General features: G+C 41.9%; 1 protein-coding gene across 1 annotated transcript in view; it reads left to right on the plus strand.

Annotated features, from left to right (window-relative positions):
* Window positions 1–15,169, plus strand: part of LOC132873506 (phosphatidylinositol-binding clathrin assembly protein-like) — an 88,959-nt gene that overhangs the window by 43,206 nt on the left and 30,584 nt on the right. Inside the window, 11 exon segments of the mRNA XM_060909153.1 lie at window positions 3,306–3,448; window positions 4,991–5,066; window positions 5,895–5,997; window positions 6,161–6,254; window positions 6,353–6,464; window positions 7,154–7,260; window positions 7,998–8,039; window positions 9,222–9,307; window positions 10,561–10,684; window positions 10,966–11,102; window positions 11,874–11,971. Of these exon segments, the coding sequence (XP_060765136.1) occupies window positions 3,306–3,448; window positions 4,991–5,066; window positions 5,895–5,997; window positions 6,161–6,254; window positions 6,353–6,464; window positions 7,154–7,260; window positions 7,998–8,039; window positions 9,222–9,307; window positions 10,561–10,684; window positions 10,966–11,102; window positions 11,874–11,971 (1,122 nt within the window).

Raw genomic sequence — 15,169 nt, forward strand, 5'->3', positions numbered from 1 at the left:
CCTATTGTTTGATGTTTGAGGTTGTTTGCCCTCAAAATAATTGTTTTCCAATGATGAAAATTGGCACTAAATGTTTGCGTATTGCACTTTTCATTAAAAGTGTCAAAATAAGGTTACTGTGTGTAGTGGCTGCACTGTTGCCGCACCGCGTCGTTGCCGCGCCATACCACACCACACTGCTGCCGTGTCGAATTATGGGTCTATATATTTTCCTGCTTTTTTGTCCTCGGCCAATCACATCCCTGTTGTACTTAACTGTGGAGGAAGGTCAAATGGCTCTTAATTTATTTGCAAAATATTTTGAGCTAAAAGTCAGCCTTTGTCTCTTTTTATAATAAAATAAAAAGCTGCATGTTGAATTTAATAATATAACCACTAAAGTGATGAAAATGGATGGGGCCTTTTTTTTGTGTGTGTGTCCAGGAGGCTGCCATAACGCCATTGTGCGTGATGTCATTTTCCACAAGTACAGTGGAGGTGTGTAAGTGCATGTTGTACTAGTGTCAGTGGGGTGAAGTATTCGGTCAGGGATGGTTGGAGATGGATGCAAGTGCAAATCTTTTATAATGAAGTGCAAACAGTCCAAATTGGCAGATATCAGGCCTCAGTGATAACTTTTGACTCCTTTTATGGCCTCAATTTCCCCCCCCCCGAATTTCCTTTTGCCCTAAAATTTTGCGTTATTTCAGCAAGTTTAAGTACACGGTTCAAGGCAATACTGTTTTTTTTGTTGTTGTTTTTTTGTTTGTTTTGTTTTTTTTAGGGTTATAATTGAGTTGTTTTGTGTGTGTGTGTGTGTGTGTGTGTGTGTGTGTGTGTGTGTGTGTGTGTTTTTAATTTATTTATTTTTATTTAAACATTTATCTCTGCAACAGAAGAACAAGACAAGTCCTGAAAACATGAAACGTATATCAATATTGTACATGTAAGACTTGCGTATGGTATGAGTACATAATGCATCTTGTATGGAGTTTAGGGGACAACGCGCTTTTTGCTTATGACCTAGCAATATTGCAAAAATGAATTATAAAACTAAACGCATTATAAAATGGGAGTCTGTACTGTAGTACTGTCTTATCATTCAGTTTGCCATTGCATTTAGGAGGAAACTAAACAACCTGTCCTCCTCCTCTACATCAGCTTCCTGTGCAGCCTCTGCAAATTGTGGGCGCTGTTCACGCTGTCCCTCCATCCACCAAGATCTGGGCCCTGTAGAGAAGAGGTTCCCAACATTTTTTGCTTTAAGGCACACCTATTCATACTTGTAAAGAGTCGGGACCCATTAAAGATCCTCAATTATTTTGGCTCATCTATTCTATTAGAATTTAATCTAATTTTTAAGTGTATTAATGGGATGCAACATCACTCCCTGTTACAGATGGGAATTTAAATAAATGTAATAACACATTTTTAGATTGTAGGTATTGTATTTAAAACTGTATGGATGTGCCAGAAGCCAAACCATGCATGCAGGGAATTCTGTCAAAAGGGATTAATGATCCAAAAGTAGAGTCTGATTAACACAGGAAGTTATTGCCATGTTTGTGTACAGCAAACAAGCAGGTTATTAAAACCAAGAAGTACACGCAAAAGAAGTGGCTATAGAAACCACTCAGTGGGATAGAGCCTTACATGCTAACAATTTTTTCTGATGAAAGAAATTTACCACCTAAATTTGACATTAGTAAAACAAAATTTGATCATATTGTAACCATAACTATTGTCTTTGTATTTAGTTATACATACTATTAACTTGATGTGAAGGTAATTAACAGATTTTAAGGGGTTTTTTTTCCAAAAGTTTGTGTATATTTTTAGTCTTTTGTATTTGTAATGATTTGTATCTATACATGCATGACCCCACCAGCTCTGCTGATCAACTTATGTCTAAAGTTATTCATTGAGTTGGAAAATTATCCATTCATTGAGTTCCCTGATGTCTCAAACTACCTGGTGCTGCAGACATTGTTCTACATGGACACACAGATGGAAACCTGGGAGAGTATGGAGGAGTACAACTTTTTTATATGTGGCTGGATTAAAGATCTAGGGATCAGGACATGAGAAATCCTGCATCGTTTTTGCCTTGGTAAATAGGAGTTTCTGGGCTTTTTGTCCGTGTCTTTGCAATGGTTGTTAGGACGCTACAGGTCTTTGTATCTGGTGTAAACCAACTACTGTCGCTAGATTCCCAATCCTCCCTGCTCTTCTCTTTCAGCAGGCTTAAACACAGTCTGAAGAGCATTCAGTTTTGCCCTACATCACTACTGACAAATTAACTTATTTGAATGAGATTATCAAATATCTATTGGTTACGTTTTTCCAGCTTGAAAATAAGCTGCATGACTATTTTAAAAATGATTGAGTGGCTGAATGGAGAGCAGGATGCATTGTATATTATCAGATGTGATGTAGTGAGGCTAAAGAGTCAGCAACTGTTTTCTCACATCAATTCAGTAGACAAGTCCATATTTATTTAAAGCAATATTACTGTCTTACAGCAGAGTGTACCGTAATGGTCATGTGCTGTAGTCGCACACTGTATAGAATGAGATCCGAACATGACTGGAGCTGCACTGTGAATGGGCATGATCAAATTTGACACAGTTGATGAGATTCTTGAAACTGTCAAGTTATAAGCTGCCAGTCACAGGGTAATTGGCATCCAACAGTCCAGCTCTGCTTGTTCCTTCTCTTGGTTAGTACTGCTCTGCCATTTCCTTCCTCCCTTTCTGACTCCTTTCACACAGCATGCTGAAGGCAGAATTCTTGCGCCTTTGTTCTGCCTCGGGTTCTGTATGAAACTTCAGAATGCAGAACGGGGCGTCTGTGTCTTTCTGCCTCCGAGCCAGAAGGATTATAATGGAGGTGGAATTGACATCTGTTTAAAAGGGACAGGTGTGCGGTGGGATGGGGGTGTGCCGTTTTAGACTTTGACATTTCTTCTTTCAAGAACAGCACATTCAAATGTCTATAGCCTCTCAGGCCTTCCTGCCTCAAATTGCTTCCTACTTTTTCACATTCTCAACACATTTCTGATCCACAAACATGTTGGTTGCAGGAGTCTCTCCATTCCTCTCTTCCTCATTATCTCCTCTGTCTGTTTGCAAGTGTAATTTAATATATTAATCAGGTTTTTGTAGAATAAAATGTATTGGTGCTCATCAGTATCCTTGGGCACCCTTTTTATATGAAAGAAAAACATTGCCTTGAACTTTCAGTTATTACTGTGGACATAATTATACCTGTACCTAAGTGCATCCGCATTTTTACTTGGCAACACGTCTGTATCTGTGTCTCTTCAGATCTGATTCAGTGCACAAATGAGATGAACGTGAACATCCCTCACCTGGCGGACATGCTGTTTGAACGCACCACCAACACCAGTTGGGTGGTCGTGTTCAAATCCCTCACCACCACACACCACCTCATGGTCTATGGCAATGAGGTCAGTTATATACATGCACACCCTTAATGAATGAATGAATGAATGAATGAATGAACCCTTTATTGTCACTGTTACCAGTGAAATTGACAATCAACCTGTCCTTAGAGGGGGAACAGGACAGGAAGACGGGGATAAAAGAAAAAGAAACACAGTAGTAACATGAGGAAAAAAGACCCCCCCCCCCCCCCCCCCCCCCCCACTATGCTCCTATCAGGAGTACAGTGTGGGAGCATTTAAAAACCTCCGCAAAAGCACACAATAACACAAGTACACTTTAAAACATGGGATTTGAGGGGGGAAAGGGGGGAAGGAGGGGCAATCGGGGGTGGGGGGGAAGAGGAGGAGGTAGAGGTAACCCAGTGCAAGCAAGCAGCCGTCCGCTCCTGCAGCCATGCAAATGGTGCTGGTCACTCACCCGCTTGTCACACTGGGGGTGAAAAACGGCGACCGCGGAAAATTGGGGAAGGAATGCGAAAAATGCAAGAGTGTCTCCCAGCAGTGACCTTCTGGGGGAAATGTTATCCCAGCAACGGCCTTGATCAAGGCCAGTGCTGTTCAGAGAGCCGAATGTCGATAAGATGGATTGTTTAGTCTTTTGAACAGACGCAGTCTTTACACGTCCACACCACTCGTCCATATCTGTCCATTTCGTCCATTCTGTTCAATTCCATTTGGTCTCCGAAATGCGTATTCCTTGCAAAGCTGAAAGCTGCTCCGCGATAACAACCATTTTGTGGTTAAAGTTCTGAATGTCCACAGTCCAAGTGCCAACAGCTTTGCCTACCACTCCAATCATATCGGGCAGCTTTGTGGGGCTTTGAACAGCTGTCACTGTCTGATTTCCTCGATATACCAGGGCAATGCCTAATCCAATCAGCAAAAGTCCTGTAATCATGGTTCCGAATAGGTAGATATCTTCAATGTCCTCCACAGACGTTCCGGCAGGACAGGTGGGTTCCCCTGAACCCAGAAACTGTGTCAATTTCGTTAGGAGACCAGTTTATCAAATCCATGCTGCTTGTTGCTTTTTTTTTTTTTAAGTTTAGAAATTCAATGCGGAGAGAGTCTCTCAAAAAAAAAAGTATAGGCAGACGAGACTAACAAAGAGCACAAGCAGGAAAAAAAAAAAGGAGAGCAGAGGTGCGACCGCCTTCCGTGAGAGCACGGAGGAAAAAACTCCAGGATATGATCAATAGGGAAGTTTAATGCTCCAGGATATGATCAATAGGGAAGTTTTAGCATCTGCAGTATTTAAAATGGATGTTTGGAGCTTTATTTGGTCTTCTTCAAGTGTATGCTGGTATGAATTTACTATTTGGACATTGAAGGAAGTCTCTCTAGGATGAAATTACACTATTACAGTAAAAGTGATTTCTTTCCATGTTGGCTTATTCCATAATGTACTGCGTTTTTGCCCTTTTAAGTAAAATGATGGGCTGTAGTTCAGGTCTTCTCATACTTCATTTGGAACACAGTTGCTGTTTTTACAATGTATGACCTTTTTAAAAAGAACAAATAACTAATTTATTTCACTTTACACAGAGATTTATTCAGTACTTGGCTTCCAGGAACACATTATTCAACCTCAGTAATTTTTTGGACAAAAGTGGCTTACAAGGTAGGTGCTTCCAAGGTCAGTATTTGGCTCAGTAGTCAAGTTTACATTGCCCTTTTTTTTTTTTTAAATGTTTCTACATATGATGACCGCAGTCTAAACACCAGAAATTCAGAAAAAAAAGACAAAGTAAAGGTTGATTGAGGTTAATGAACAAATGCAACCTGATTTTCCTTATGTAGTGAGGTGTGTTCCAGAGACCAAAATGCACCCCCCCCCCCCTTTTCCTGGTAATATTTTGGTTGTCCTGCTGCTGCTCCCTTTTGAGAACTGTGTTAATTGGAAATGCATAGTGACTTGATGCATCAAGTTCTTTTCGTGCTGTAAAAAGTTTGTGCGCAAAAAATGGATGCAAATATGCGCACTAATGCAATCAGTAATGCAAAGACTCCAGTGTAGTGAAGGAAAGCTAAGACATGACTGCATGTGGTAGCTTGTTGCTGTTCTCATGGTCACTTGCTCTTGCATGTGCACTTTTTCTCGCTCCCATATGTGACATGTTGAGTAGCATGGCTGAATTTGAGCTTAAATCCATGGGAGCTTTTATTTATTTACGCAAGGCTTTTCCCATGTTAGCGGGATGACTGGTAGTCAGCACTCAGGGTTAACACTCAAGCAGTTCTGGCTCTACCTTGTATAAATGTCTTGCATAAATCCTTTGAGTCATTTAAAATGCCAGCTGTACCATCAAAATTAGTTCTAGTAATTGACTAAAACCCTCAATTTGAGTATCTTGTGCCTTTTTTGCCCATGTTTGTAATAAGGGTTGTAACTCTTGGGTTCAGAGGGCTCACCCTTAAGCAAGGCTGTTAGTTTCATACCTCTTTTCAGGCTATGATATGTCCACTTTCATCCGGCGGTATAGCCGTTATCTTAACGAAAAGGCTGTGTCTTACAGACAGGTTGCTTTTGACTTCACTAAAGTGAAGCGGGGGTAAGTGCATTTTCTCATTACATCTACATCTAAGCAATAAAATTCTGGGTTGCGGTAACTACCTTAAAATGCTACCATAATAGTCAGTAACCCTTCATATAATTCAGGTCATCTGTGGATGCTCCTGGTGTGGTCTGGTATATTGTGTGTTGTTGACTCTTAGGGCAGATGGCGTTATGAGAACCATGAACACAGAGAAGCTGCTGAAGACCCTCCCCATCATCCAGAATCAGATGGGCTCGCTTCTTGACTTCAATGTGAGGGGGGCCCTTTATTTTTTATTTATTTATTTAAAAATTGAACCATCAGGATTGGGTTTAATAAAGTTCAATCCAAATTGTATGTCCATCAACAGGTAAATGCAAACGAACTCACAAATGGAGTCATTAATGCTGCCTTCATGCTCTTGTTTAAAGATGCCATCCGGCTATTCGCTGCCTATAATGAAGGGATCATCAGCCTGCTTGGTGAGATGTTTCTCTGCTGTAAAAGAACTTGCATGTATTGTGCTGGCCTCTGCTTCATGTTGAGTTTGCCTGCTCTGTTTCCTGGTAAAGAAACCTTTGAGCCCTGTGTTGACCTGCTGTGCTGCAGCTAGTTCAGTTGAGCAGTGTAGTTTGAGTCATCATACTACTTTGGAGCCTGAGGCAAAGGCATGAGAGTCTCCACTTTATAGCAACCACCCATAATTATACCTCTCTTGATAGTCATTTACATAATAGCAGTTGTAAACCTGAGTTATCTGAATAATCTGCAATTGCATTACTTTATGGAATTTTGGGTTAGGTATTAAATTTGTGTGAAACATGTACACAGTTTTGATGCATTAGGAAAATACTTTAAGAATCTTGAGAATTTGGTGATGTCAGCAGCTTTTGTCACTTTTGGAGATGTAAGGGCATGTTTTATGTTGGCTGGGTAAGCGGTCGCAAAGGATTGAAGAATGTTTCACATAATCAAACGTGAATAAATTGGTAGTTTGTGGAGAATGATTGGCAGGTGAGACGTGCTTTGGATCATGGCCCAATGATGGGGGTCACAAAATGCCTGGGTTGTGTGAACCTCTGAAGTAGAGGTTATTTCTTAGTAGTGTGCATTGCAGCTGTGTAGTTTTCAAACAAAAAAAAATCCACACTCCTTTTTCTAAATTACACAGAGAAGTACTTTGATATGAAGAAAGCCCAGTGTAAAGAAGGACTTGACATCTATAAGAAATTCCTCACCCGTATGACGAGGATCTCAGAGTTCCTCAAAGTTGCTGAGGTAGGTGTATAGCGTCTATATTTAGAGCTTTTTACACTGATCATGACACATAGGTGATTATTCACAATTGGGTTTTGTGGGGTGGTTAAAACCACTAAAATGTGTGGCACTGCTGTTAAGGCCAATTTATGCTGACAACCCAGTCCTCGCAGACAGTGTCTGCGTAGCCCCCCCACCTTCGCAGACGCTCTGCGCGCACCTCCCAAAAATTGTGACCACCACAGAAGCCTCGCAGACAAGAGGGCTCTGATTGGTCCACTCTACATCCGCTGTACACGCACTTCCGCTTCCCTACTTTCCCGGTTTGGTTTGTTTTCACGACCGAAGATGGAGCAGCATGAAGAGCGGTTGATTGAGGAAGTACGTACATCTATACGACTCCAGTTCTAGTCATTATAAGTAACTGGAGGATAAACACTCCACTAACCACACCCACCAACTACTCCTAGCGACTTCACGCCCCCTTGCGTTGTGCCGGTGAATAACATCGCGCACGCCTATTATCCCCGCTCAACAATAAATTACAACTGTCTGCGAAAAGCTATCTGCGAAAGCCTTGTCGCACGAGCATGCAGAGGCCTTTAGTCTTGCTACAGGGAGCTTTTACACTTGTTCCACCTCTGGTACTGTACATAGAGAAATTCAGAGCACTTGAGTTTGGTTGTACGGTGCTGATTGCTTACCATGACGTGTGTGTGTTTTTTCTCTCTCTCTCTCTGTGTGATCTCAACACACAGCAAGTGGGCATTGACCGAGGTGATATACCGGACTTGTCTCAGGTAAGATTGTGAATTCTTTATCAGCTCTAAACTGAGTGATGCTGTTTGGTCTTGATTGCAGTATGAGTGCTCTAATCTCCCCAACCCATCTAAACCAAAAACACAACCCTGCTCTCTGTGTTCATGTCTGTTAGCCAATATTTGTCTTTGCACAGCTAAATCATTCATAGTCATCCACAGTATTATTCTATTCATAGTCTTCAGATTCAACAAATTCAAAATGCAAAGATTTTAAAAGTGCCAGAATTGCTGTATGGTTATGAGGCACAACCTTAAAGGTGCACACTCCCTTGTTTCAGCATGGCCCAGCTTCAGCCTGGTGCATGCAGTGCCTTCTGTATGTTGCTGATGGCAAAATGCTGTTTGCTCGGTCTCCTTTTTCAAGCAACAAATGCATGCAACTGTAAAGATGTTTAGTTGTAAAAGCAGGGTATATTTTCCACATTTGTTTCCCCTAAAACCTTTTTTGATTTTGAAAATATGAAATTTGCATGGTTAAAACTCCAAAGTAGCTTCCTGTCCTGGTGTCTCTACACAAACAGAGAAATGAACTAGAAAAGCACTCGGAGAGCGCAGACCTCCGCCAAGAATCCTTTAAAAAATTCCGGGATCCAGACAGTGATCCGGATCACCGCCAAAATGTAATGGATTGTTACTTGTGCCCAGTCACACCTCTGGAAAAAATTTCAGAGCAATCCGTTCATAACTTTTTCCGTAATGTTGCTAACAGACAAACTAACAAACAAACAAGCCAACGCTACTGAAAACATAACCTCCTTGGCGGAGGTAATAAGCCTAGTAAACGTGAGTAGACCATGTTTTACGTTTTGCTTTGGGTGACAAGGTTCTCTCAATAGCCATACACAGGCAGTTAAGCTTATATGGTTAAGTTTATTGGTTGGTTTAAATATTTAATGTCTGCATCCTCAGTCTTATTTTCTGAAATGCACTGAAATGTCAAACTGCCACCTTTATATTCTGTATCTTTCCATTTTCAGTTTACAGTCTGCGTAAGTATCTGTACCTCTCTATTTTTTTTTCCTCTGTGATTGACTGCTATTTTGTTCCTTTTGTGGTGATGAAGTATTATGCATGCTCACCGAGGTGTGTGAGAGAGGGAGAGTGACAGTATGCATGTTTGAACGAGAGCATCACTAAAATAATTAATCTTCCTTTTTCCAGGCCCCCAGTAGTCTCCTGGATGCATTGGAGCAGCACTTGGCATCACTAGAGGGAAAAAAGGTGAAGGACTCGACAGCAGCAAGCAGGTACAGTGACCTACATGAGTAACTTTGCTTATCAGTTCCCTGCCAGGCTGTTGTGCTCAGGTCCCAAATTTAGTGTGAGAGATTTTCTGGATTGGTATGTGTGGAGACAGGGTGGCTTTGATAGCTTTGAGCCTGGCACAGAGCCAAGTTTATTGAGCTGTTGAATGAGTTCAGATGTAGAAAGTAGATGTGTCTGGTGTGTTTTTGGGCAACTCTGTGGTTTTGCATGCTCACACAGCAGTTTGTACTGTACTGAACCAGGTCACTGCAAAAATGGATAATTTAACGTTTTCCTCTGTAAATGACTTCCTCAAATGTGGAATCTGAGTTGCATTTTGTGCAACAGAATAATGTCTAGGTTTGCTGGCTCTGACATTTTGGAAGAAAACTTGGGTCAAAGTTCATTGAGAGTTGGGGGTATTAAAAACCTTGTGTGCTATGGGCCAAAGGAAGACAATTTCCATTAAAGGAACAGTCCACCGTACTTCCATAATGAAATATGTTCTTCTCTGAATTGAGACGAGCTGATCCGTACCTCTCCGAGCTTTGTGCGACCTCCCAGTCAGTCAGTCAGACGCGCTGTTACTCCTGTTAGTAATGTAGCTAGGCTCAGCATGGCCAGTGGTATTTTTTGGGGCTGTAGTTAGATGCGACCAAACTCTTCCACGTTTTTCCTGTTTACATAGGTTTATATGACCAGTGACATGAAACAAAGTTCAGTTACACAAATTGAAACGTGGCGATTTTCTGTGCTATGGAAAGTCCGCACTATAATGACAGGCGTACTAACACCTTCTGCGCGCTTCGACAGCGCATTGATACCTTTGTGTGAAGGTATCAATGCGCTGTCGAAGCACGCAGAAGGTGTTAGTACGCCTGTCATTATAGTGCGGACTTTCCATAGCATAGAAAATCGTCACGTTTCAATTTGTGTAACTGAACTTTGTTTCATGTCACTGGTCATATAAACCTATGTAAACAGGAAAAACGTGGAAGAGTTTGGTCGCATCTAACTACAGCCCCAAAAAATACCATTGGCCATGCTGAGCCTAGCTACATTGCTAACAGGGGTAACAGCGCGTCTGACTGACTGACTGGGAGGTCGCACAAAGCTCGGAGAGGTACGGATCAGCTCGTCTCAATTCAGAGAAGAACATATTTCATTATGGAAGTACGGTGGACTGTTCCTTTAATATAGCATCTTATACTGGCATGTGCCCCCACCCCACTTTTTTTTTTTTTTTTTTTAAAAGGGCCAGCACACTGTCCAACGCTGTGTCCTCTCTGGCAAACACGGGCATATCTTTCACCAAAGTGGATGAGAGGGAAAAGCAGGCAGCCCTAGAGGAGGAACAAGCTCGTTTAAAAACACTTAAGGTGCGTTGCATCACTTCTGATGGCTGTTCAAGATCACAAAACTGTTGTACTGTCAAAGAAATAACACAAGTGCACTCATGCACCTAGAGATACTGTTGAAGTATACCCCTTTTTGGTTTATTTAGGCCCAGAATTGTGTACACAGAGTGGAACTAATTTTATTTGGAAGTTAACAATATTTTTGGCATTATAAAACACATTAGCCTTTGGTATATTGTGGATGGGGTTTTTTGGGCGGGTACCAAAATTGCCATGTGAAATCAACTTTATTCTCCCTGCAGGAGCAGCGCCTGAAAGAACTCTCCAAAAAGCCTTCCACATCCTCAACCACAGCTGCCTCTCCAGTATCCACAGCCTCTGGCAGCATCAGCACTGCTCCAGCAATTGACCTGTTCTCCACACCCAGCTCCACTAACAGGTGAGGGGAAATAATTGCTCCATTTCTCCACAACTTTGCTCAGGAACTTGACATGTTCTTCCACCTAAAATGGAGTTATTTTTTTAAAAAGCATGCAAACATGAAGCTTCTTTCATATGTGAAGATTTTAGCTTATTTATTCCTTTATTTTTGAAAATTAGATGGCTAGTTCAGTAAAATATGAATGCTAGAGATGATCTGATACACATACAATGCTATAAATGGGAAACCAAGTGCTGTTCATCATGACTGTGGTAAGCCATTTGGCAGAGGGCCTTATTTTCAGCTGTGTGCACAAAATCTGTCTTTTGACTTAACTATAGGGATGGTGGCTTTGTGTAAAATGACATTCACCAAATCCACCCAAGCTTGACCTGTATGTAGTATCCTACCATCTGAACTTCCATTGTTTTCACTTCCACTTACTTCTGCCCACAGCTCATTAAACATTCACTGCACATGATCATGAAGGCATTTAGGCAGTATACTATTACGATGGTTGTGTGGAGAGGCTAAATTAAACTACAGAGAACAGTAGAGCAAAAGATCACTCACTTGCACCCTTTTAACTTGGAAAGCCATTCTGGCTGTGGTATTGTTGCATGACTACCCTCTTAAAAGTGGACACTCTCCCTGCGTTCTTTCAGCAGTAAGGAATTGTGCATTTGACTGTGCTGCATTGGTCTGAAACCTAAGTATGTTGAATCAACCTGCAATGTTTGGATTTGCATGCGTGTTAGATACTTGACCTGTTAATGTTTTTTTGTTTAGTGCTTCAAAGGTGCCAAATGATCTGCTGGATCTCCAGCCAGCATTCCAGCCATCTCTATCTCTCCATACTGCTCTTCCTGTAGCGAACACATGGGGAGGTGAGTGCTGCCCATATGAGCATCACCAAATACATTTCATTATCACCTGCACAAGGATTAGTCATATCCAAGCAGACAAATGGTTACAAACATTCTTGCATACAAAAACATGCTCATATTTTTGTAACTGTATGTGTATATAGTGCAGTTGTATACAACCCCGAGTCCAAAAAAGTTGGGACAAAATACAAATTGTAAATAAAAACGGAATGCAATGATGTGGAAGTTTCAAAAGTCCATATTTTATTCAGAATAGAACATGCATGGCATATCAAATGTTTAAACTGAGAAAATGTATCATTTAAAGAGAAAAATTAGGTGATTTTTAAATTTCATGACGACAAATCTCAAAGTTGGGACAAGGCCATGTTTACCACTGAGACATATCCCCTTTTCTCTTTACAACAGTCTGTAAACGTCTGGGGACTGGGGAGACAAGTTGCTCAAGTTTAGGGATAGGAACGTTAACCCGTTCTTGTCTAATGTAGGATTCTAGTTGCTCAACTGTTTTAGGTCTTTTTTTTGTCGTATCTTCCGTTTTATGATGCGCCAAATGTTTTCTATGGGTGAAAGATCTGGACTGCAGGCTGGCCAGTTCAGTACCCGGACCCTTCTACGCAGCCATGATGCTGTAATTGATGCAGTATGTGGTTTGGCATTGTCATGTTGGAAAATGCAAGGTCTTCCCTGAAAGAGACATAGTCTGGATGGGAACATGTGTTGCTCTAGAACCTGGATATACCTTTCAGCATTGATGGTGTCTTTCCAGATGTGTAAGCTGCCCATGCCATACACAGTAATGCAACCCCATACCATCAGAGATGCAGGCTTCTGAACTGAGCACTGATGACAACTTGGGTTGTCCTTCTCCTCTTTAGTCCGAATGACACAAGCGTCCATGATTTCCATAAAGAACTTCAAAATTTGATTCGTCTGACCACAGAATAGTTTTCCACTTTGCCACAGTCCATTTTAAATGAGCCTTGGCCCAGAGAAGACGTCTGTGATTCTGGATCATGTTTAGATATGGCTTCTTTGAACTATAGAGTTTTGGCTGGCAATGGTGGATGGTACGGTGAATTGTGTTCACAGATAATGTTTTCTGGAAATATTCCTGAGCCCATTTTGTGACTTTCCAATACAGAAGCATGCCTGTATGTGATGCAGTGCCATCTAAGGGCCTGAAGATCCTGGGCACCCAGTATGGTTTTCTGGCCTTGACCCTTACATACAGATTCTTCCAGATTCTCTGAATCTTTTGATATTATGCACTGTAGATGATATGTTCAAACTCTCTGTAATTTTACACTGTCGAACTCCTTTCTGATATTGCTCCACTATTTGTCGGTGCAGAATTACGGGGATTGGTGATCCTTTTCCCGTCTTTACTTCTGAGAGCCGTTGCCATGCCAAGATGCTCTTTTGATATCCAGTCATGTTAATGACCTATTGCCAATTGACCTAATGAGTTGCAATTTGGTCCTCCAGCTGTTCCTTTTTTGTACCTTTAACTTTTCCGGCCTCTTATTGCCCCTGTCCCAACTTTGAGATGTGTTGCTGTCATGAAATTTCAAAATGTCTCACTTTCGACATTTGATATGTTGTCTATTGGCCCTTTTCCACTACCCTTTTTCAGCTCATTTCAGCCCGACATGGCTCGCGTTTCGACTACCTTAGAGCAGCACGACTCGGCTCGCTTCAGCCCTACTGAGCACCCAAAACTCACACGGTTTTGGAGTGGGGCTGAAGCGAGCCAAACCGAGCTGAGTGAGGCTAGGGGCATGAGGAGACACTCCCCTGTGCACTGATTGGTGAGGAGGAGTGTCCTCACACGCCCACACACGCCCCGCGAGCACGCTGGGATCTGTAAACACCGTAAACCCGGAAGAAGAATTACGAGAATTTCTGAAGCCTTATGCGCCTCGCCTCATCTATACGCTCTTGCCAGTATCTGTTGGCGTTGTCGGTGACAACAAGCCACAGCACCAAGACCAGCAACACTAACGACTCCATGTCCTCCATGTTTATTGTTTACTATCCGGGTCGTGAGACTACCGCTTAAAAGATCACCGATGTCACTGTTTGCGTCGCCTAACATCACGTGACGTCCACCCACTTTCGCTAACTCCACCCAATGTGTCCACCCACTTCCAGCCAGCACGGTTCAGCGCGGTTGTAGTCGAAATGCAACTCCAACAGCCCCACTCAGCTCGACTCAGCCCAACTCAGCACGGCACGGCTCAGCCCAACTCAGCCGCGTTGGTAGTGGGAAAGCGGCATATGTTCTATTGTGAATACAATATCAGTTTTTGAGATTTGTAAATTATTGCATTCCATTTTTATTTACAATTTGTACTTTGTCCCAACTTTTTTGGAATCGGGGTTGTAATATGCAAACATTGCTGAAATTAATTTCAGGGATAATGTTGGATTAGACGTAATATTTGACAAGCAAGAGGTGGTGCGCTGGCCATCAGCCATGTAAAAATGGTTATTAGATGGTATGATGGCCCAAATCTACTTGAAAAATATATTTGTTTTTAAATTAAATTGTTCAGGTAAGCTTTTATCAAAATCCTGTAGAAATACTACAGATGATTTTAACCCCATGTTCACACCAATTGCAGTGAGTGTGTCAAAACGACCCGGAGTTATTTTTCTTTAAGCTAGCGTCTCTTGGTGCTGAGATCGGTGGTGGTGGGGGTTGTCAGAATAAAGTTGAAGTCCAGGCAACTTTATGGTAATGATCTAGAACACAGTTCTGTGACCAGTCGAAATTTAGAAGCACTCCACTCTAAAAGAATACTTAAAGAATGGAGCCCAAGTTACCATGACTGCATTCAACCCATTCTCAAGAAGCCTACCACAGAGGAGAAATTGATTGCAGTGGTGGGTTTCCCCATTATTTACAGAGCTGAAACTTGGTCGCACGGTCACCAGTGACTGCTAAAAACTGACCAGGGCCACTAAAAGTTGAGGTTTGGTCGCCCAAAGGGCAGGGCTCGAAATTAACTTTTTTTCTTTGTGTCCCCCAGTGGTCCCGAATTCTGTGTTGTATTGTCCCGAATGGAAGCAATAGTGTCCCCATTTTTTTCCTCTCTGAAATAACCAGTGGTTAATATTATCATATGAAGTCTCATCTCATCTCATTATCTCTAGCCGCTTTATCCTGCCCTACAGGGTCGCAGGCAAGCCGGA

The sequence above is a fragment of the Neoarius graeffei genome, chromosome 25 (genome assembly GCF_027579695.1).
Source record: "Neoarius graeffei isolate fNeoGra1 chromosome 25, fNeoGra1.pri, whole genome shotgun sequence".
Taxonomy (NCBI): domain Eukaryota; kingdom Metazoa; phylum Chordata; class Actinopteri; order Siluriformes; family Ariidae; genus Neoarius; species Neoarius graeffei.